Source organism: Empidonax traillii, unplaced genomic scaffold (assembly GCF_003031625.1).
Source record: "Empidonax traillii isolate 1590-97213 ecotype Southwest subspecies unplaced genomic scaffold, ASM303162v1 scaffold1804:size91916, whole genome shotgun sequence".
NCBI lineage: Eukaryota > Metazoa > Chordata > Aves > Passeriformes > Tyrannidae > Empidonax > Empidonax traillii.
In genome coordinates this window covers 59,385-83,481 of record NW_020956997.1, presented here as the reverse complement: position 1 = coordinate 83,481, position 24,097 = coordinate 59,385, and the positions used below count along the sequence as shown (strand labels likewise).

Genomic DNA, 24,097 nt, shown 5'->3' with positions numbered 1-24,097 from the left:
TGGCTTCTGTGAATGTGGTTCGTTTTCAATACCTAATTAATGGTTTGTGTAACCTGATGATGACTGCAAGGAAAACCTGTGGGAGCAGAGAGAGGTGTGCAGCAAGAGAAACCCTGTCCCCAAAGGTGTGAGCCTTACCTGTTGCATTAGGCAGAGTGCTCAGATCCTGCCTGACACAATCCCAGCTGCCCTTTCCCTGTATTTCTGTGCATTGATGGGACAAATCCCGAATTTTCAGGAGTAAAGATGTGAGGCAGCTGCAGGTAACAGAGGTGCAGGTTTCATCCCCCTCCCAACCAGATGCTCACATCATGCTGCCTAAAAACTGCCTGGCCACAACTCCTCCTCCTCAAAGTGTTGTCATTTTGCTGTTGTTGTTGTCCCATAATAGGAGAAAAAAAGGCTAAATACACTTTTAAACTTGAAATCATCCCACTGTCAGAGGCAGTGCTGCAGCCACTGCAGTACACACAGTACTATAAATGGAAATTGCCTTCTAGTCACTTATTTCACCTGATCTCTTCAAAACAACTATTTCACATATTTTCTGTAGTCCCTCTCTGGCAGAATATTTTTAACTTGAGCTAATTTGAAAGATCTACCAAACTGAAGGGATATTTGGGACATAAAGCTGCAGATAGGGTACCTTTTCTGAAATAATCTAGGCAAAAATATTAATAGGTTTTGCACGCTGTGGCATTACAGCTAATTCAGAAGACGAGCCAGAAAACATAATAAAATCTGATGCTAAGGTGACTCCTGAGCAGCTCAGTGTCACCCACACTGGTGTTACTGCCTTTCTCCCTCGAGCCTGGTGCCTGCAGCTACTCCATCCTGCCACCGTCTTGGAAATTCTGATGGGTTTAATGCAAAACACTTTGGGGAAGAAAAGCAGCTAACTTTATTGACTCCAGAAGGCTCTGTCTATGTGTGTGATACATGATCTTTTCCTCTGAAACCACTGGCAGAGGGAGCAGCTCAACCACACGGGACAGGGGATCCACCCAAGTGGTTTCCTCGAGAGGTCCAAGTGCCATTAAACACGGGAGGTCTGGTTTCGGTAGCACTTAAGCTTGGTCTTTCCCTTTTGCTTCCATAAAATCCTGAGGACTGGTTCCTTCCTCTAACCAAAAGCCCCCAAAACTGGCCATTTGTAAAGCTGGGTAAAGGTCTTCTTGCTCCTCAGCCCATAATTCCCCGAGCTACAAAGGCAAAACCAGACAGTTTCATGTCTCCATCATGTAAATATTGCAAATTTGGCCACAGTGTCTGTGCAATGAATGGATAATATAGTTCTTAAAATCCCTAGTCTCAGTGTTTGTCACTGTCATATACTCAGATATTTTTTTTTCTCTTCCACATCCAGTTATAAATGTTCTGGCCGGAGGAGCAGTGGGGAGACCTCCCTGGGGATGGGGAGGGCAGCAGCTGTTCTTCTCCCTTGCAGGAAAGAACTAGAGAGGAAGGGAAAGCAAATCCATTCATTTCCCAGTGACAAGCTTGGAGTGCCTGAGGAGGGGAGAACTGAGAGGGGAGTTGAGTCTGAGCTATGCTTGGGAAGAACTGGTTTCAACCAAGGGCACATCCTGAAACCACAGCCCAGCACCAGGAGCACGGTGCCTCCCTCAGCAAACAGAGGACAAGGAGGAACCACGGAGAGTTGCTTTAATGTTATGCTTTTTAACCTGAGGACAAGGAGGGGAGGGACAGAGCTGGCATCCCTGCCAGCTGCTTTGTCTTCCTGCCCTTCTTGTGGAAAATGAGGTGTGGATTCACTACTGAGATGCTTGTTTGATAAGGTTTGGAAGAGGGCTTGGATGTGTGGGACTTTGTGCTCTGTCCTGACCCTGCCAGGCTCTTGGGGAGCTGGTTTTTTTTGTTGTTGTTGTTTGTTTGTTTGGTTTTGTTTTATTTTGTTTTGTTTTGTTTTGTTTGTTTGTTTTTTAACAGGAAAAATGAGGTGGAAGCAGTTTAATGGAGTGAGTGTCCATCCAGTGTTCCCAGTGAATACTGGGTGGGGTTGCATGCCTGAGCTTAGATTTATCCTGCCCAGCTGTAGGTCCTGCACTGAGGGACCAAGCTGAGAATCCATCTCCATAGGCTCCTCTCTAGTTCACAGAGAAGAAGAGACAAAGAGAGGGGCCTCAGCCTTTAGATCCATCGAGTTGCCCTCCAGAGACACCCAGCTCTTCCTTGGCATGACAAGGCTCCAGGCTTGGGAGCCTCTGCTCAGTATCCAAAATTAAGTGGCATAAATTTGTGTCTTTCTCATTGCCCCAAGAGAACAAGGGAAACACAAGCGAATGAAGCACAAAACCCAGCCACAGAAGGTGCAAGGCTGAAGAGAAAGAAGGGAGAATGAAAATGCAGGAGGTTCCTTTAACATGTTCCATATTAAGATCTGCTTTACACTAAGACAAGCAAAGCAGTCACACATTAAGAGTTTGATCCAAACTTTAATGGAGTCCAAGGAAATATTTTTAGTTACTTTGGCTGGTTCCGAGCAAGACATTTTGGACAATGTTCAGGGGGGTATTTAGATTACTGAATCCTTTTAAAACACTTAACTTCCAACATATTCTAGTAGTGGAGTGGGTGCCAAAGTAAAAACTTTGAGAATTGGAAAAGCTGAAGGAGGAGTATGCGGTGTGCTCACTCTCCTAAAAAAAAAAAATTAGATATTTTTCCTCGCATCATATTGTATCTTTCTTTGGAAGTTGATTTACTACACGTTACAAGTTTCCATTAAGTAAAAGTGCAAGAATAGACAATACCTAATCCCAAATGCACTCATCTGCCAGCAGAGCTGGCTATTGTCTAGTGAGGACAGATCTGTAGTTTGGATAATGGAAGAAACTATTCAGCACGAGCAGTTAATGACCAACAGAGAGCTCAAGCAGGAAGGACGGGGGAGAGCAGCCTCCTGTGCTTTAAGGTAACACAATATTTGCTGTTCAGCAATGATTATCTGGAGAGCTTTTATCAAGATTTTAAAAACATTCTGAGGAAACTTCTTTTGCTCAGGTTAATTTGATGCATTCAGTTAATCAGAGATTGTAAGAAACGCAGGCACCGCTTCACAATTTCATGTTTTCTCTGTTTTGGCACAAAGATTGGAGTGCCAGGAAATGTGCCCCCTAACTCTGAGGGCTATAATTTGGAAACTATTTGAAAACTATGCCTTCAAAGTTTATGATGAAAGATATTGTTTTAAAAGTTCGAAGTGGATCGAAAAATGTAGGCAAGAAAAACAGACCTGAAGGTAGCATTGCTCGGGTAGATAAAGAGGAAAGAAAAACAACCAAGAATAACAAATAGAAGGACTTGGGTTTAGAAAACACTCAGTGGACTAATAAATGTTGTTTGTGTAACTGAAGTTCTTTCTGCAAAAGCCAGGAGAGGTCTGTGGTCAGTGGATTTGGAGGTTTGGTGCATTTTCTTGAGACAAGTGAATAGTCATATAGATGCTATTCCTAGGGCATGGAAAGTCACTTCTTGCTGGAATAGCCTTAGGATTTCCAGAGTGACTGGCTGTGTCTCTGCCACTACAGCTGAGAGGTGTGTCCCCAAACCTGGATCAGCTGTGGCAGAAGGATTTGTGCCCATAAGGTGAAATATCCTTTGGTGATAAACAGTCAGGGAGAAAGGAAACCTTTGCTGTCTTTGACTCTTCATACCAGCACAGTATCTGCTGCTTTGAGATGCCTTCCACCCTCACCAAAGTCACACCACACAATCACAGAATCATGGAATGGTTTGGGTTGGAAGGAACCTTAAAGCCCATCTCATTCCAGCGTTGTCCCTTGGGCAGGGACACTTTCCACTAGACCAGGTTGCTCCAAGCCCCATCCAACCGGGCCTTGAACACTTTCAGGCGTGGGAATGAGTCCTCTTTTCCATGACTAATCCCAGTAAACTGCATTGTGATCCAGAACCAGCAGAGCAACTTAGAATCCTTATGCTGGAGATGTGTTTTCTCTGTTGTTTGTGTGTTCCCCAGCTCCAGCCTTACTCTGCTACGAACAATCTCTTGTCTCCAGGAGACTGGAACATAGGGTAGGGCACAGGATCCTTATCTCCTGCATGTGTTTTTACCTCTAGGACATCAGCACAGGTGGTTTTTCTGCCCAAAAAATGTTCAAGGCACAGAGACTTCAAGTGCAAACATTAAATTGACCCTGCAGTGGGAATTCCCTTCCTCACAGCTGAGAGCTGCTGCACCTTTTAATGCACCTGCAGCACCTTTTAAAGACATTCCTGGGTCAGCACTGAAGTTCTTACCCTGATATTTCTCGCTGAATCTTTCCCATCCTTTAGAAAGTTGTCTCAGGGAGGGGATCTCAGATGGGACTCCCAACAGCTGGTCCAACCCAGTGTGGCACTGGTGGCCTCTGACCACGGGGAGCAGGACTTGCATGGTTTGCCCTTGATGACTCAGTGTTTGCCTTGTGATCTCCCCCTCTCCTCTTGCCCGCGCCCTGCGAGTCTGTTCTCCTTCAACCTCAAATTAAACAAAGCCGGCTCGAGTTGGAAGAACTTCCAAAATAAACTGAGGGCTTGACAGCGTGAGTGGACAACTGAGTAAGTGATGCTGCTTTTCCTCTGAGTCAGTGTGGAAAATTGCAGCTCCAGAGGTGCCGCTGGATGGACGGGACATGCGGCCGAGTTGCTGACCTTTAGCGCTCGTTAAAAAATCCTTGGATGCCTTTTTTTTTTTTTTTTTTTTTTTAAATTTAGATTACATGCTGCGACTTTCTCCAGCCTCCAGTGCAGCGAGGAGCTTCGTTCTCCCTGTCTGTGCCCTCTGCCCTCCCTGTTCTTGATCCAGCATGGGCTTCTCCTGCCAGCCTGGTCTCTGCTGGGAGGTCTGAGCGCTCGAGCGCTCGGGCTTTGACAAGAAGCTGCCGCCGCGTTTTTTGGAGCGAGCAAAACGGTTCCGGCACATGAGATTAATCTGGGATTTTTATTTCTTAACCAAGAGCTGTCACAACAATGGCTCATTGTTCAATGTCAGGGGTTTTTTTTGCAGCAGAGGCCTTTTATGGCCTGCCAGCATTGTATTGGATCGCCCCAGGCCGGGCAGGTGGGACACAGGAAAGGCACCTGCTCAAAACTGTCCACGGTCTTGGCCTCTTTCTAATGAGTTCTCACAGTGACAGCAGAAACATCTAGTCTGGGACACAAACCTGATGGTTATCACCCGTTCTCCGGAGCATTTGAGGCTAACGGGGGATTATAGCTCTAATCCTTATCTCAGATCTCAGGGAGGTTATTATCTCATTTCCATTTCCAAGATTTGCTCAGTGTTTCTGTAATAACACAGCCCTATCCCCAGATTTTGGCAGAGGACACGCAGGGATGCAGCAGCAGAGCCATTTCTGACACAAGGCAAGGCCTGAGTGATCATCCAGTGGCCTTTTGGTGTTAGAATAGAGGGGTTCAAAGTGGGTTTTGTATCATGATCCGCATCCAGAGGACTCAAGGACATCTGGCCCACTGTTTGAAAAATGCTCTCCAAGACTCAGATTAAAATGCCTTTTATTTATTTCTACTTAGAAATGATAGAAATTTATTAAAGGGGTGAACAGACGGTTGCAAATAATTGAGTTGCCATAGACCCAAACCCCTTATTAATTTGGTAGATTAATTAATATTGTAATTCAAATGGAGTCACGTTGGGATTTTAGGAGGATGGTTTCTTTCTGTGTTTGACCAGCTGTCAAACTAAGTAGGATTAAGTATGAAATATAAGGAAATTCATTTTGCCACCACCCTTCCTGACTGGTGACCAAAAAGTTAAAATGGTTTTTCCCTTCCATAGTGTTCTATGTGTTGTGCCATATATATGGGATATTCTGTCTGTATATGTGTTCACACACCAGAGTGATAGAAATCTATCTCTAACCCTAATTTAATTTTTTTTATTTTAATTAGAAATAATTTTTTTTAAAAATCTCTGTTAGTGGGTGTCTAAGGATCTGACATAGCAGGAACCACAGCCTGGGAACAAATGGAAATTTCCAGAGTAAACATGAGAATGGATATTATGGATCAATTCTGGATAAATTGGTCCAATGGTAATTAAAAAATAGAAATCTTTGTAGCAGAGCTCATGGTCTTCAGCAGATAATGTGAACCTTCAGGCAGTGGAGAATAATGTGTCTTTAATCAGAGAATCCTAAATAATATCACTATCTGGGCTGTACAGGTATTTTTTGAAAGAAGCATTTTTAAAACAAGGATACCAAACCACATCACAAGTACTAAAGGAAGAAAAAATAGCCCTTGAAAAATTTCCTGTTTGTCTCGAGAGGAAATTGCCTGTTTTCTTTAGAGCAATGGTACATTTTTGCTTATTTGTCCATTCTGCAGCTTTATCGAGAGGATTCAATAACTGAGAGGTCTTTACCAGCCTCCACAATTGAAAATGCCAAAGAAATTTTCATTCTTAGAAAAATCCCTATTCCGGAGTTGGGGAAACCAATCCAAGCTATTGTGCTTGTGCTCAAATTCATACATAATAAACAATCTGTGTGTTATGTATCTGTGTTTTTAAATTTCTGAGTTTCCCTGCCTTTAGGTGTTGTCTCTTTATTACAAGTGATCAGAGTCAGCTTTTCCCTGTCTGCTGATCACAGCGAGACCTCATGGTTTGTGGCTGTGCCCATCAGTACCTCCAGAATAATAACTGTGCAGATGTCACAGAACATTTGAGTGTCTCCTGGAGGTTTTCCTGGCCTGGCTGGGAGCAGCAGGCAGTCCCTGCGTGTTTATTAATGTGTAACCTGATGGGGAAGTACTGCTCTTCCTGGCACCCAGAGCCAAAGCTGGTGCAGGTGTTCAGCTGCTGCAGCTCCACTGATGAGATCTGAGGCTAAGGCAAAACATCAGCCTGTTAAATCAAATATACAGGGCCTGATAGGCATCCTGGAGGAAACTATAAACAGCAGGAGGGCAAAAATTTGGTCTGAAATCCCTGCCATGAGTTTCTCTTTTGGCATGTGTAGACTAGAAAGGAGTAAAGAAATGCTCGGTGTGCTTCCCTGGATGAGCCCCTTGTGCATTCCCTCTCGAGGAACCACTGAGAGGTATCACAGAAACCTAAACTTTTCCAGGCTCTTGGCATTAATTCTGTGCCAAGGGAAGTCAATGGATGCTTTCAGAGCAGAACTGTGGCACATGTTTCCTTACACACATACACAACTTCTGAAGGCAGTGCTGACTGTGTTTGGACTGAGGAATGAGCAAGGTCGGGTTTGGCCCCTTTTCCTTCCTTTGTTATGACTTCTTGCTTGATGAACAAGGTGGAGAAATGAAGGGGCTGGAATTGTTCCCCCAATTCCTGAAATCCATTGCACGTATTCAGAGCTGCTTTTTAGCTCCTTGGAAATGCCAAGGCTGCACAGGACTGACTGTATGAACGACCTCAGACTTGGAAAGTTTGAAAACTTCGCAGTTGTGCTGGAGTGTTTGTCTAGAAATATAAAATATCACTTTGGTGCCACTGCCAAGAACCATATTGTGAGGTTTGTGCAAATCCAGCTGGGTATTCCAGTAACAACATAGAAAAGAAGATCCTATTAGGCTTACAATTCAGATATTCCCAAAAATTGTCCATTGAAGGACTGTCTCCTTTTGGGCTGGTAATACAGGAGATCACAAACAGCTCTGTGATATAAATGAATGCTTCATGTGTTACTGAAAATTAACTACTTGCTTGTGGTTTGCTGGGTAAAGAGAGAAAAATACAAAACCTCACAGTTCCTCATCCTCTGAACAGAAGTTGTTTATTTCTCAGCAGCAAGATTCAACAGCAACAAAAAAAAAAATTGTTTCCCCAGAAACAACTTTCCCAGAGGCACATCAAAAAGGGAAAGTACAAGTAAGACAAATGGTCTGTCTCCAACCAGCAAGCCCTATAGAGTGGCTGACTTTTACTGCCTGTCACTGATCTGACATAAAAACTTTATGTGCTCTGGTTTAATATAAATTAAACCATCTCTCTTCTCTTCACCAGGCTGCTGTGACACAAAGCCCTGGCTGGTTTCTCCTTGGCCTTCAGAGAGGGTGGGAGGAGGGAGGTTAATCCTGTTCCTGGAGGGTGTCTGCTGTCCAAAGAACGGAAAATATGATTTCTGCTTTGGGAATTGAATGAGTCCCCTTTAGAGCTCTTAAGGCTGTATTTATAGGAAGGATAATCTAGCAGAGGACGATATGTTTTGTCCCCAGGTTCTGCTGAACGTTTCTATTGTTGACCTAGGACACAATCCAAAGCTAATTCATAAGCAGCTTCTGAGTGCTCCTGTCATATAATTTTAAGTGAAACTCTTTAGATCTTTGCCTGTCTTTACTTCCTAAAGAAATGAGACTTTTGTGCTCTCTGAATCCCCAACACTCAGATAATGGGTATAGAAACATTCATTTCACAGGGATGCTGCTGAAGTGAATAACTGCAGTTAAATAGCCAGGGATAAAATCTCTGAATAAATTTTGACTATCAGTTAAAGGAAGAGTTATAGCTATGGAGGTCTGGGACAGATTTCCAGCAGAAGAAAGGTATCTTATCAAGGTGGAAGCTATCAAGTTCTTTTCATGACGGAGTTGGTGCTGAAAGAGTGAGAAAAGTCTGAAAAAATGGTGAGGCAGAGGGAGATGGTTTGCAGGGAAGTAGGGACATGAATTTCTGAGATTACATTTGAAGAACATTGCATTGAAGAACTTTGCCCAGCTAAACACTGATAGCTGGTATAAAGCAGCATAATTAATATTTCAAGCAAGGGGAGGAAGAAGGGAGAATGAACCCTTTAAACTAGTGTGAAGAGTTTCACTTATTAAGAAAAAGAGGGAGAATCAAAGAAGGGATAGTTTAAGCTGCAGGGATAAAATGCAGTAAGATTGCAAAATTTTGTTTTGAATGAAATGCTAAAGATTAGCTTTTAAGAAAAAATTATCTGCTGTGGCAGAGGTAAGGTAATAATTTAGTGAGGATGGCTGAGATATGCAAAGAAAAAAGTCCCAACCAGTAGTGATATGCCTCACTAAATTGTTTTGCCTTACATTTTCTCCGTCTGAAGAACACAAGCCAGTGGTGTTTCATAAGAATGGGGAAAGCTGACATTCCCTTGCTAAAAAATAGACCTCTCCAATTCCAGAGGCCTATGATATTTCAGGAACAATGAGAAACTAATCCCAGTTATATGAAAGTAAGCTGGACCCTTGAAGCTCCAGTCCTGGGCTTGTTGGACGAGGTGGAGCACAGCACCACGGGATGGAACCACCTTGCATAACAAACTGTCTTATCCATGTAAAGGAAAACAGGTTTGGACTTGATATACTTTTGCTCATAATGAGAAAAATATGAAGGCACTGGAGAAGTACACAGTGGGGTTTACCTTGGGCCAGTTTAATTTCCTGTCCCCGTTTCTCTTCTGAAGGCGGACAACGGGCAAATATCCTGTCCTAAAAAAAAAACCAAACCGAAACAAAAAAAATCAAAAGGAAAGAAAACATGCCATTAATTTGCCCAAATTATTGCTGTGGAAGTCAGTCAGCCAAACATGGCAGCCAAGGACGCTTCTGAGGAACAAATTCCACAGTTCCTGCCTCCCGCCTGATGTGGAGAGCTGGAAGCAACGTGGCCTCTCCCTGTTTCCTAAGACAAAAAGCAGGTGTTCCTCTCAGCTGGATACTCCCATGGTCATGACTAGATAATGAGTTTTTCACTAATATTTCCCTCAGTTTAACAGCCCTTGTTTGATTACAGCTCATGTCTCTTGAGTCACTGACCGGTGTGTGTTGTATCACCAGCAGGTCTGTTCAGAGCCCTCACTGGGGCTGATCCCCCACTTGGGGTTCCTCCATTTGCTTCTGTCACCAGCTGCTTCCAGAAATCATTAACTCAGCTGAGCCAGAGCAGCACTGAGGCAGTCCAGCCCCAAACCTTCCCCCAGGAAGAACCTTTCCAAAGAACCAAGGTCTCTTATGTGATAATTTAGCTTGGAAGGGACCTCAGGAGGTGTCTGGTCCAACCTCTTGCTCAAAGCAGGGTAAGCAGTGAATTCAAACCCGATTTCTCAGATTCACAGGGAACCAGGGTAAAAATATTAAGCATAGAATCATTATGGTTGGAAATGGTGGAATTCTGCTCAGAGGATACACCTCCTTTGGGGTGTCTACATGGAGGTTTCTGCTTGTCGTCTGGGTGCTTTGACAGCCAAGAATTACTCAGTGCAAGTTAATGCAGTCAAGACTGATTCAGCTGATCAGATGAATGTATCTACATTTAATTCTCAGCTCTTGCCAGTGATGTAACCCATTTCTCATGTGTGTTTCTGGTCCCTCTTCTGTCAAAATAGTGCCCTAAAAATGAAGTATAGTGGAATTATTCATGTGAACAAAAAAAGGAGAAGAAGTCTGTACAGAATCTTGTGGTGTGGGAAACTGTGTTGGAGATGAATGTTGGCCTGTGTGTTTCATTTTCATCCCTTAAAGTGTGTTTGGTTCCTTCAAGCCCTGAATCTACTCAAGTCTCCCAAGTCTGAAGTATGAAAAGCTCAGGGAGTCGCTGAAGCTGTTCCTTGTCCTCTGACATTTTTTTCTGTGACTTTAATGACCATTTTTGGGCTGAGAGGAGAAGATGTCAGAGACTTTCCACCAGATTCATCAAAGGCAAACGCAGGGTTAGCCCACAGACCTCGTGACCAATGAAGGGAAGAAAACCATTGCAGTGTGGGTACAGTCACTGGAAAAGGCCTCCTTCACCCCAACACTGCAGTAAAGGTGGCTGTTTCTTATGTTCTGAGGCATTATTTTATCTATTTAAGCACCAGAGATATGGTCACCTCATATTCTTGATGTTCCCTGTAGTAGACTGCCAGATATTAAGACCAGTTGTTGATTTTTAGTCAGATTTAATGTACAGTACTTCTTCCTATTCGATTTGGATTAAGCTTTAGACACCCCTGAAGCTTCTGGAGGCAGGTATCCTACAAAAATCCAAGCTTTCCTTAAAAAAAAACCAAAACACACACACACACACACACAAAAACATCACACAAAAACAACCCCACCCAAAAACAGAATAACAAATGGAAAATACAACGAAAGAACAACAAAGCCACGCTGGTTGTGCTCACCTGGTTCTGTCAAGAGCTGTAAACCAGCAGATTCAAAAGGTGCACAGTGTCTCGTGTTGCACTCTTAGCTGGGTAACACTTGCAAATCCTCTGAACAAACATGATATAAACATAAACATACACATATATATGTACATTTTACCCTGATGCAAGGAAATGCACCTTCCTACTCTCCTTGTTATGATACCACAGCAAAGCAGAATTCCAAGGCTTGCCTGGGTTGGCCTCACTTTGGAACAGGTCCCAGAGCCCTCGCTCTGGGATCTTACGTTCCTGGCAGGCTTTGTAAAATCACACGCTGGAGGAAAGCAAGGGCTTTCCTATGACATTTCCAGGTTTTCTTTGATTCCACAAGGCCCATCAATAAGTGTTGATTAGCAGGGAGAATGACCTCAAGTCACGTCAGCTGGAGGATGTGTTTGCGCTGCAGGGAAAGGAAGAAAATGATTTCCACCTCTCGAAGATAAGGGTTATCACAGGTTTTTTTAAAACACGTTTTTTTTTTAAAGCACAGTTTTTTTGTTCTTGTTGTCTTTTGTCTAATGGCTGGTCAGTGTTTCATCTCTTAAAATGTCAGGACTTGTCAAATGCTGCCATTGATGCATCACACCTCCAGAATATGGATTCTCTGGGGTTTAAAATGTGCACCATGATAGAAAAGAATTTAGTTTCTTCTCTGCTTTTGGGTGTGTGTACATCAGTCACTTATTTGCTAAGTCACCTGGATTTAAGTAATGTGAGTAGGATTTTCCAGAGAGTTTGCAATCCAGATTCCTAAATTACTTTCGATATCAAGAAAACACATTTGAAGCCTAATTTATTGAGATCTACAAATCCCACTGTCTCTGCAGTGAAAAACAGTGTTTATTTCTAACAGGGGATGACTTAAATAATAGAATATTAATTAAGACATATATCAGGAATTAAGAATGAATTTCTGGATCATTTAATTTTCAATGCTGTCTCATGTATATATTTGTGTCAGACTGATACATCTCACATCTAAGTCCTATTAATGCTGAAGGTTTCATTAACTGATTTCAGTTTCTGCTGTATGGATGCTGAAGGAACCAAAATATCTACCATTTCAACCAGAATTCCATTCTATTTGTGGATAAACTGTTTTTAACTGAGAGGATATCACTCCTGCATATTGAAGAACAAGACATAAAAATACATTATTGATGCCTCAGATTAGCAGGACTTGAAAATCAGTTTGTTTTCAGTGTGTTTATGTAGCTACTCAGATTTATGCTGACCAAAACCAGATTTTTTTCTCAGTACTCAGAGATTTGATATGATGCTACTTTGTCACAGAGATGAAACAAGAAAAGTGATTAGAAAAGGTGAACAGTGAAAAAGTTCAACATCTTTAAGTTCTGAGGGTATTGAAATATTAGTCTGGGGGAAAATAGGGGATAAAACCACATAACCAGATTTATGGCATCATTTCCCATAGTTTTATTGTTCTGAACAGGTCACAACAACATGTAATTATAGTTTTGCCATGTATGGTCCAGCAATTTTCAACGCAGAGACTTTGACAGAAGGGGAAACTCCTGACAGCAGTATTTTTGAGCAGAAGTTTTGCAAAGTTTGCTTCCTACTCCGAGTCACTCCCAGTCTCAGTTTCTCTGGCCCGTGTCCAAGCTCGTGTTCCATCCTGTCCGTGCAATTGAGTTATTTCTGCTTTACACCAAGTTACTCAGCTCAGCAACAGTCTTGCCTTGACTTAATGAAGACACCACTGAATACAGAAATTAGAAGTAGAACTCAAAGTTTGTTGTAAAAACGGTTTAGCTCCATGGTTTCTTGCTAAGCACAAATTTCCATCAGTAGTCCTGAAACACTGACAGCATTTCCACTCAGTGATGTTCACTTATGTTATTACTGTGGTTTCAGTGTGTCATACAGCATTTACATTTATAAGAGGCTCTACTGGTTTAAGGACTAATGATACCACTGGAATATCCACGTGTGCCAGTTTGAGTGTTTCTAGAGAATCTGCTTCGCTTCAGGAGGAAATTGAAATATTTCTCCCATCAACTCCTGAGGATTCCTGAATTGTGGATACTCTTTTATAGGTCCCAAAGAAGTTGAATGAGATTTAGTTTAGGTCTTAGCTTAGGCCAAAAAGAATCTACATTTGGGTTAAGTGCCAAAGATCTTTGTAGCCAAATGAGATCAGTATAAAATGAAAGACAGAGCTTTCATTTCAGCAGCTGAATGGATCTCCTCTCCAATGATTACATCCATTACCTGTCCAAGTTAGAGGTACACTGCCTTAATATTGGTATCTAGAGGTCTTTTAGTCACCTTTGGTCTTCTGCAGGATTTGTGTTATATCTACCAGCCCCACAGCAACACCATGGATCTCTCAGGTCATTTTAACTGGAATTAGAGGAATATTTTCAGCCAATTGATTCCCAGTATAGGTATCTTAATATTAATGTGGAAATCTCAGAAGCAACAAGCTGATGTCCTCAGGCACCACAGTTCACTTCTGAAAAAGTAAATTGTGCTGAGGGAGAATCTCTGGCTTATTTGTTTCTCACATGTAGATCAATCATGTTCTCATTCTGTGCCGTGGTTGTGTGTCTACTTTGTCTGGATTCAGCAGCCACTCAATCATGTTGAATCACTAAGGAATTTGGTTGTGCCTAGACTTGACTACTGCAGTGCAAGATTCAAAACTAATTTCCATTCCCTTTTTATTTTTCTTCTTCTTTTTTTTTTTTTTTTTTTTTTTTTTTTTTTTTTTTTTTTTTTTTTTTTTTTTTTTTTTTTTTTTTTTTTTTTTTTTTTTAAATTTTTTTAATTTTTTTAATTTTTTTTATTTCCACACCCCCATCAAGCAAAGCTCACCTGAGGAAGGAAATGGCTGTGCAGGTCTACATTTTCCTGCTGAGAAAACAGATCCTACAAAACTTTGCTACACTGGTTGAAGCCGGGTAGGAATATGAAGTGACATTTTGCTTCTTGTCTCCCTGCAGCTTTCAGAGGGGATCAACGCAGGCCAAGGACTGGGGATCGAAATCATTGCCACCTTCCAGCTGGTGTTGTGTGTCCTGGCCACCACAGACCGCAGAAGGAATGACGTCTCGGGATCAGCACCCTTGGCCATCGGTCTCTCTGTTGCCTTGGGGCACCTGCTTGCTGTAAGTTTTAGCCCTCACAATTTGTACCTGCAACATCCCAACCCCGGCACGAGCCGGTAAAGGCAGGAGGATGATGGGGCAGCGATAGTTTCTTCCTTCTCCTTCCACTTCTGAGACTCCCCTTGTTTCTGCAGCACACATGGCCCTCCTTTCTAGGGCTGTGTGGCTGTGGCAGCAAGTGGTGAGGTGGCACCCCTGGGAGGAGTTGCTGTGTAGGACATGTCTCCCTGGTGGGACAGGACGAACCTGGGGCAAACATTCCTCCTCCTCTCTCCGAGGAAGAATGGGTGGGGTGAACAAAGCTGCTGTGAGCATCCAAACCCCGCTGCAGGGTGCCACCTGCCCTGCTGGGGAAATGGAGGTGCCACACGTGCCTCACACTGGGTTCTCTTTCCCCCTCCCCAGATCGACTACACCGGCTGCGGGATTAACCCGGCCAGATCCTTCGGCTCAGCACTGATCGCCAACAACTTTGAAAATCACTGGGTAAGTTGGAGGAATTTCTTTACCTTAAAAGAGCCTCTGAATATGCATAACCTACAAGATCAGAAGCATTTAAACACGTGTCATCAGGACCAGCTCAGTGAGTTTTTATTTCTGTTTCGTTTAATGGAGAAAAATCTCCCTTCGCTCCTGACCAGCCTCGGGCAATCAGAAAACCCTCAAGCTCATTCAGTCTCTTTGTTCAAAGTAATAGAGTAGATTTTCTTAGGTTATTTCCCTTTATATTTATTTATTTTGAACATTTTACTTGTTTAAACCTTATTACACAAAATCCAGTGTTGTGTATTTATTGTTTGAACTGACTTTATAAAGTCCTGCTGCTTAATCTGGTAAAACCCAATTTAGGAAGATTATTAAGCAGGTTTATAAACTGAAATGGGTCATCCAATATTTAAAAGCCAATTAAAAGTTCAGCATCTTAAAGTTAAGTGTCTGCTCATGTGTTTTCAAGAATAAGTGCTCTGGAAACACTATGAATTTTAGATTATTCCGTGTGGTGGAATGTGGTTAAAATGAGCAACTTCACAAAAATTTATTCATTTCATCAAAGCTCAATAAAGGAGGCTGATAAAAAAGTTGTAAATGAGCATGTGTTCTTGAATTTATTAAATGTAGCTTTTCCCAACTCTCCTACTTGTGATTTTGGGAGTCATAGGCATTGGTGGAAATTGAGTGATACTACAATGGGTTGTGAAAATTGTGGGTATGGAGGCCATTTTAATTGAAAGAATAAAATACACGAGAAGGATACTGGGGAAATTTGAAAATATTTCCCACAAAAATTTCTATTGGAGTACTCAGGTAAAGCAACTAAGCCAGAAGTTGGTATTTTCAGAATTTAATAGAAAAAGTGTTATCCTTTGTACAGACAGAAGGAGATAGAGGTAATAATTTTTGTTAGAGTTCTGTTATTGCTGAATTAAAGTTTTTAGGCTCAGTGACTCTTTGGCCTTTCAAATCCTTCAATATCAGCAGTTATTTCTAATAAAATCGACCTGTCTCCTAAAATCCTTTTATCACCTCTCCTTCCAAATTTTACTTGCCTTAAGTTGTTAGACCAATTCAATTACAGCAATATCACTACTAAAGAGCTGCTAGTAGCAAAGTAATCTCCTAATTAGGTCCTCATTAAGTCATACTTTCAAATTCACCCGTCACTGGAAGTTAAAGGGAGAGTGGAATCTAATGCCCTGTAGTCTTAAAGACTGTGCTTTGCTGCCAAACCTACCTGGAGCAGCAGAGATGTTTTTGCAGTAAATACCCGATTTTAAATATCAGGACTTGGCAACACAGTCACAGCCATTCACCTCTGGGTCTTTTACAAATTCACGGTGGGAAATTCCTGGTCTCTTGCCACGTGCTTAAGTGAACGTTCAGGAGACAGAGCGCCAGTTCGATGTTCCTGGTGTCATTTTCGATGTGAGAATGAGGAACGCTGCAGAGGAGCTTCAAATGCAGAAAGGCCTGATGTGTTAACCGGGGCTTGGACCTGTGTTTCAGATCTTCTGGGTTGGCCCAATCATCGGGGGAGCAAGCGCTGCCCTGATCTACGACTTCATCCTGGCCCCCAGGACCAGCGACCTGACCGACCGCATGAAGGTGTGGACCAGCGGCCAAGTGGAAGAGTACGACCTGGAAGGAGATGACATGAACTCCCGTGTGGAAATGAAGCCGAAATAAAGAAGGACAAGGAGGAAGAGGGGGAAAAAAAAAAAAAAAAAAGAAAAAAGAAAAAAGAAAAAAAGCAGCACATTGGTTTCCGAAGATTTTGTCAGTGTTATAGACTCTTTGTAAACCAGCAAGCAGTACTTTGTGTTTTTTTAACTCAATATGGTTTTCCATTTTATGCCCCCAATCCTAATAATGTTTTTGGTTTGTTTTTTTTTTTTTATATCTGTGGTTTTCCAGTTATAGAGTCTTCAGGCCAAGAAGTTGTTTTTAGACACCTTTGCGTGAGCTAAATAAATTGGGTTGAAATTTAAGCCCTCCCTTGCTAGCACCAGATTTTCTGGTGTATTTAGCATGGGCAGTTCTCCCACCACATCACTCAGTAATGATAAGTAGTTCAAATGACCAGTCTGTTTGCTGAAAGAATGGATATTGAGGACAGAGAACCATCATAATGGGGGACTTACATCTGAAAAAAAAAGGCATTTATACAAAAAATGCAAGGCTGGTATCTAATACCAGCAATGCATGGGAAAAATCTATCTCAAATCATTGTCCAAAAGTGTCTTTTGGAATAAAAGGCCCCTAAAAATTACTTGGTATGTAGAATTAACCATAATTTTGTAAATGCTTGATCTTCTCTGAGAGAGAAGGCCAGGAAAGTTTAGCAGGGTAAATATCTCCAGAGTCCTGGGATCCTTTCGACTTTCTAGTGTTTCATTCTCCCTGACCCTGCATCCAGCTCATGGATGGGAGGGGAGAGAATATGGGACAAAAACCAATATACAGATATATTAATTCCTGGGAAATAATAACTAGAAGTCAAATAGGAGAGTAGTAATAACAGTGGCCACAGGAACAACATGGTGCCAGTGTGTGAGCAGGATCTGATTGTTCCTGTGACTACTCTACTTTTGTTCATCTTATGTAATTTATCTGTATGTTCTAAAGCAAAACAAGGAGAATAGAAGTCCCCTTTTTTTTGTGACCCCTTTCCAATAGCCAGCGCTGGGACATTCAGGGACAACAAATAGATGGACACACAGTATATTTTCTAACGAGGGACAAATACATACCTGTGTGTAAGTCCATTTTGGGGGTCGTTGCTTTGTTTTTATATATATATATATATATAAATGTTTATATATATGTTTTATACAGAAAGCCTAGTATACTGTTTTGTAAGAAAATCAGAGCATAAAGACAAGTGGAAAGAATTACAGCAGTGCTTAGCAAAATAAATGACACTGGAAACGCGGAGAAAATTAACACTCTAAATGATTTGGAAGTCTATTTTCTGGTTTTGGTTTTGTGTGTGTGCTACTTATGATTTCCTGAGTAACCCAAAGCATTAGCTGGTCTTACCTACTAACTGTAGAATATAGTTAAAGCAGATACATGCTGATATACTTGTTCTGCACTAAACAGTTTTCCATAAGAAATGAGGCCCAGGGGAATCTAAATAAAAAAACACAGCACAGTCCACCATTCAGAGAAACACCCCAGGGGTAGTGGGAGGGATGTCTCCTCTTAGAGAGACAGTGAGGCATGGGAATTGAGGGAGGATTGACACAGGAATCCATATGGGTTGGATCATCTCATCAACCTGAGCAGATGTACAATGAAAAAAAAATAATAAAAAGGAAAATCACCAGCAAAATAAACCAGAATACATTTTATCTCTCTTGTCTACACTTGGTGTGCTATCTTATGTATTGTCTGTGTACATAGAGCATGATTGGATTTTGGGGTGGTTTCAAAATAAACAAAATCAGTTGTGCTAACCCATGAACTGTTCATGATTCTTGATTTTTTCATTTGCTGGGTAACACAATGCAATTTCATTTTCTGTACCATCCTTTGGGTGGTAAGACTGAGGCAATTTCTGCTTTTCTGCTCTTGACTGCTCCTTTGATTTGATGCTACCCTTTGGGGAGAGGAGTGTTCCTTGGTTTTGTGGCAGGAAAAGCAGGCCCTCACCTGGAATTCAACTCCATCCAAATCATACTTGGAAATGAAGCAGATACCACAACTTTCTACTCGTTTTCCAGAATATCTTTTTAATTTTATTTCCTGTTGTCCCAGGGCACTCCTTGACTCCAAATTAACCTTTTTTTACCTTACAAAATCCGAGCCAGAACAGCTGCAGAAGCCACCCAAAGTAAACAGTTTGTTTTGACAAACTTGAGCTAAATTAACACTGCCAGTGATGGAAGAAATGTGAGATTCACAACTTGTTCCTTGGGCTACGCCCTGCAAAAAGCAATATCTTGGCTAATTTTCTACACTTCAAAGTCCAAAATTTTGAAGACAAGCAAGACTGGCTTCTCATTCAGGGTAGAGTAAGCCTATGTCATATTAGCTGCTCTGGCTTATGGTCACCAAAATAATAAATAAAGTATATTAAAGATGTACAATAATTGTTTCACTAGTGAAAAAAAAAATCAAACAAAGAAACAACCCAAATCAAAGTAAACAAGTTGTGATTTTTTTGCTGTATTTTATAGAATCATAGAATCATTGGAAGTTTTGTGTCGGAAGGGACCCTAATTAGACATTAGTCATCTAGACCATTTATTCACAGTGATAATGTACAAACAATTTTCAGGAAAGCTCTTGAGGAAATTAAATGAAAAAAAAAAAATTCAGCAGCATTCCAGGCTTAAACCCCTCCCTTCTTCTTAAAGAAGGCAAAGCTTAATGGTCCACTTAAAGTGCTTTAGTAGTGCTTAGATCCTGAACTGAGAACAGCAATTCGGGCCGTGGCTGTTCCCTCCCAGCACAAAGGGTTTTGCTTTGTGCTGGACAAGAACACTTCAAAGTTATTATCATCTTATTAACACATTTGGAGGACGCCCAACAAAGGAATTAAAGGCATGAAGCAGCAAACACTGAAACCCACTAGCAAATGTCAAGTGGGCAAATGTGATCAGACAGAAACTCAACAGAGTTGAGAGAGCAAGCCTGGGACTTCAACTTTTGTTTGAACAGCTCCTGCGATGAAGCACTGAGAACTCCTGATCTGTGGATTGATAGCTATCTGGTGACTCCCAGGCACAAACCTCTATATTTGTTGCACATTCTAAGAGGGGAAAAAAAAAAAAAATCACAGAATCCTGGAATGGGTTGGTTTGGAAGGGACCTGAAACGTCACCCAGTTCCAACCCTGCTTCCATGGCCAGGGATGTGACCCCCTGGACCAGGTTGCTCAGCCCCCCTTCCAAGCTAGCCCTGAACACTTCCAGGGATGGGGCAGCCAGATTTTCTCTGGGAAACCTGTGCAAGGGCCTCCCCACCCCCACAGGAAGATGATAAAGGGTAGATGCTTCCATGGATTACCTGGGGACCACCTACCACGGTCACAGTAGCCCCCCATCAGGTAGCCCACAGCACACAAATACCTGCACTCCCTGGAAGTGACAAAGCAGAGGGAAATATTCCTGAGCCCAGGAACGTGGAGTTCAATGCCTGTACGGGCCATCCCAGCTAACACTCTCCCAAACCTCCCAAACTTTTCCTGGGCAAAGCTGAGCAATGCAAAGATGATCCACTTCGTTTTGTCTGAGGGCTGGGTGTAACCCCAGGGGTGTGCAGGGGCTCTTGCTCTGTGGTTCAGACCAGCTGACAAATTATCCTGTGGTTATTGCATGTTCCAGCACGAGACAGCTTGGAAGAAACCCGAGGAAAGTGCTTTGGATTCATCCCTGGAGAAACCCCTGTCACTCTATAGGCAATCTATGGAGATATGGTTCCTAATTTTAGCCATCTATCTTTAGTATTAAATACATATTCTGCCTCCCCACTGTAACTGTGGCCATTTAATTTTAGATTTCAGGTTGGTCAATTCTACACAGAATTTTAACACGTGCAAGGGAAGAAAGGCAATTGAAACCCAACATAATGACAGCCAATACTCCAGGAAGCTTCCATTGTCCTTCCATATCCACCAGCTGCACCAGCCACAATTCACAGTGCAATGTTTTTAAAAATTAGAATAACACAATAATACCAATACGGAGTTTCTCAGAGTATTTCAATGTTTTCCCTTCTCTTAAGCAGCTGAAATTTGGACATGCCAGGAGCCACACAATAAATTATTTTAAGAACATGTCTGTTATGATTCATTTGAAGCCTGGGTTCTAGTAAACATCTATGTCAAGAATGGTTCTGGGTTTCATTCAAGCCTGATGTCCTTGAAAGTACCATATTTTGGGTATTTAAGTTGTCTCACATCACGGAAATTAGCCCAGAATTTCTTTTGGGGATATATGCATCCTTTTATAGACTTTCCAGAGCTGAATTGTGAAATCAAACCTGTGTTTAAATGGATTAATTGCTAATTAGACATTAGCCACTGATGAGATCACATAGTGTTAGGTTCTTGAAATTAATAGGCCACGTAGAGCTGTGAAAGATGTTCCTGAGAAGGCACAATTCTTGTTGACTTCAAGATTCCCTTTTGCAGTTGGACAAATCTAAAATGTTCAGATCTGCAAAGAGAGTTCACAGGCTGAATTCTGATTTGACAGTAGTAGGACTTAGTTTAAACCCTCTCAGTGAAATCCTATTCTATGCTAACAGTCATAGATTGTTATTTGTTTTGGGAGAGCAAAATTTGACCCCAAATATCTCTCACCTTATAAAACCCCAATTCACCATCATATCAGTTATTTATGCCTGTGTGTCTCTGTTTCCTCATAAAACTTTCTAGGGACCTGTGCTCCTGACCACTTCCATGTATCCATGGACACCTGCCCATGGAATTCCTGTTCCTTTATTTAAGTCTTTGGATGTGGATGTCAGGCCTATTGCCTGTAATACTATGACAAAAAAACCACGATATACTTTAGGATTTGGTAAAGGCTGATCACAAAATAAACACAGGAACAAAGAATAGATGGAGGGAAGTGACACAGGGCACACAAGGCAACTTTTTGTGGGCTTTGTTAGCACTCAGAAGGATTCGCTCTCCTCTCACCTCGGTTGAACTCTGTACCCCACTGCCCCTGAGCTGTGCCTGCCTGAACGAGAGGTCTGCACCTTTTTTTAATCAAGATTTATAGATTTTGATAAAAAAAAAAAAGAATCCCAGAAACTCAATACACTCCCCTGTTCATGGTTTCCTGGACTTCCTGACCTGTCATGCTCTAAAGTTTGCCATGAATTGCCCTCATTGAGCCATTTCCTCTGTTTTGTTTCTATTCTTGTCTTAGAGCGGGGATTAAGAAGCTTGTGGAAAATTATCAACAGAGTGATACTATTTGCCCATTTTTGGGTAGCATTTCTAGAAATTTATTTCCCCCTTCTCTTCTTTTCCTCCACCCTTTATTTTCATGGCTCTGAGAAGGACTAATAACGATTAAAGGTGATCCCTCTATTTAATCTCTTCTCCCTTCAGCTTGTGCTCAGTTCCCCATTCTAGAGGGTGTATCCTCACTCCTACACACAAAAACTTGGAGGGACCATTTATTAATTCATTTTTTCTTTGCCATTGAAAGCAAACAAAACAATGTTCCCTGAAAGCATGGGAGCCAAACAGCAACCCTTGGCAAAAAGTGGATGTTAAGTGCAATTGCTGGAAACAGTCATAGTTTTTTTGTTTTGTTTTGTTTTGTTTTTAATTTTTTCCCTGAAAAGTAACTGGAAAACTTGCAGGTACCACTGTGTCCAACAGATGGTTGTGACTATAAAAACAACAAGGTGCAGAACACACTTGGTTTCCTGAGCTATAATTTTTTTCTGGTTTCACCATTTCACATTATTGCTTAATGAAGAAGAAACTGGCACCAAAAGGGAGAGGGGGAAAGGATGGGCCTGCCTGATACTACATCCCATCAGTCCCGTGTGGGAAGAGAGGCCACTGGTACTGTAACTGTATTTTCTGTCTTGGAGCCAGATCTGATTTACCCAAAATTGTTTTAACATTGTTCAAGGAGCGAAAAGGGAGCTGAGTTCTATTCCTATCTGGCTTTCCAGTGTTTTGTGTTGTCATGGTAGCAAGAGAAGTGTTTGCTCACACAAGGGAGGGGACATCAGTGCTTTCATGTGTGCTGTAAGAGATCTGACCTCAACTCTGGCTGGTCAAGACTCAAGCCCGGCAAGGGAGTGACTCTCAACCACCTATTTCGATGTGTGAGAGCCAGAAAGATCCCTGTTGTGCCACCTTGACACACATTCCTTGGTAGTCCATGTCATTCCACTTCTGTTAATCTTCTAAATGTACTTCAATGAGTCTTCTTTGCAAAGGTGAGTCATGAAGGAGGTCTGAACTGAGAGACTGCAGTTTATTTACCACAGGCAGGTATTTTGTCTCTAGGGCATTCTCTTTTTCATTCTTGTCCTTGCTGAGGCTGCCACATTTACATCTTTTTTTTTGTGAGCCTTTGTCTATACAAGGCAGAGAAAATGTTTCATGGATGTAGGTCCACATTTCCATGTCCATGGCTTGCAGGTAGAAGTCTGGAAGGAATGGGAAAGTTGTACTTCACTGTTGCAAAAACCCAAGGAAACATCTGCTCAGGAACTGCCAAGGAAACTCTTGCCATATGCAGTTTGGATGAAGCCTCCTTGGAACCAGGAGGAGGAGAGTTTAGTTCTTTGATTGCAGATCCNTTTTTTTTTTTTTTTTTTTTTTTTTTTTAAGTTTTTTTCCCCTGAAAAGTAACTGGAGAACTTGCAGGTACCACTGTGTCCAACAGAGGGTTGTGACTGTAAAAACAACAAGGTGCAGAACACACTTGGTTTCCTGAGCTACAATTTTTTTCTGGTTTCACCGTTTCACGTTATTGCTTAATGAAGAAGAAACTGGCACCAAAAGGGAGAGGGGGAAAGGATGGGCCTGCCTGATACTACATCCCATCAGTCCCGTATGGGAAGAGAGGCCACTTGTACTGTAACTGTATTTTCTGTCTTGGAGCCAGATCTGATTTAGCCAAAATTGTTTTAACATTGTTCAAGGAGCGAAAAAGGAGCTGAGTTCTATTCCTATCTGGCTTTCCAGTGTTTTGTGTTGTCATGGTAGCAAGAGAAGTGTTTGCTCACACAAGGGAGGGGACATCAGTACTTTCATGTGTGCTGTAAGAGATCTGACCTCAACTCTGGCTGGTCAAGACTCAAGCCCGGCAAGGGAGTGACTCTCAACCACCTATTTCGATGTGTGAGAGCCAGAAAGACCCCTGTTGTTCCACCTTGACACACATTCCTTGCTAGTCCGTGTCATTCCACTTCTGTTAATCTTCTAAATGTACTTCGATGAGTCTTCTTTGCAAAGGTGAGTCATGAAGGAGGTCTGAACTGAGAGACTGCAGTTTATTTACCACAGGCAGGTATTTTGTCTCTAGGGCATTCTCTTTTTCATTCTTGTCCTTGCTGAGGCTGCCACATTTACATCTTTTTTTTGTGAGCCTTTGTCTATACAAGGGAGAGAAAATGTTTCATGGATGTAGGTCCACATTTCCATGTCCATGGCTTGCAGGTAGAAGTCTGGAAGGAATGGGAAAGTTGTACTTCACTGTTGCAAAAACCCAAGGAAACATCTGCTCAGGAACTGCCAAGGAAACTCTTGCCATATGCAGTTTGGATGAAGCCTCCTTGGAACCAGGAGGAGGAGAGTTTAGTTCTTTGATTGCAGAT

The 24,097-nt window shown here is 41.9% G+C and overlaps 1 protein-coding gene and 1 long non-coding RNA gene across 2 annotated transcripts in view; one reads left to right on the top strand and one right to left on the bottom strand.

Annotated features, from left to right (window-relative positions):
• LOC114071046 overlaps positions 1-10,001 on the bottom strand; it is a 12,807-nt gene extending 2,806 nt beyond the window's left edge. Inside the window, exons 1-2 of the long non-coding RNA XR_003573995.1 lie at positions 9,787-10,001; positions 9,393-9,459 (exon numbers count right to left, since the gene is read on the bottom strand). This is a non-coding gene — a long non-coding RNA (uncharacterized LOC114071046). The remainder of the gene's footprint in view (positions 1-9,392; positions 9,460-9,786) is intronic.
• The window catches only part of AQP1 (aquaporin 1 (Colton blood group)), a 20,188-nt gene extending 2,090 nt beyond the window's left edge, over positions 1-18,098 (top strand). The window contains exons 2-4 of the mRNA XM_027908706.1: positions 14,129-14,293; positions 14,699-14,779; positions 16,298-18,098. Coding sequence (XP_027764507.1) covers positions 14,129-14,293; positions 14,699-14,779; positions 16,298-16,477 — 426 coding nt within the window. The 3' untranslated portion in view covers positions 16,478-18,098. The remainder of the gene's footprint in view (positions 1-14,128; positions 14,294-14,698; positions 14,780-16,297) is intronic.
• The last annotated feature ends 5,999 nt before the right edge of the window (positions 18,099-24,097 follow it).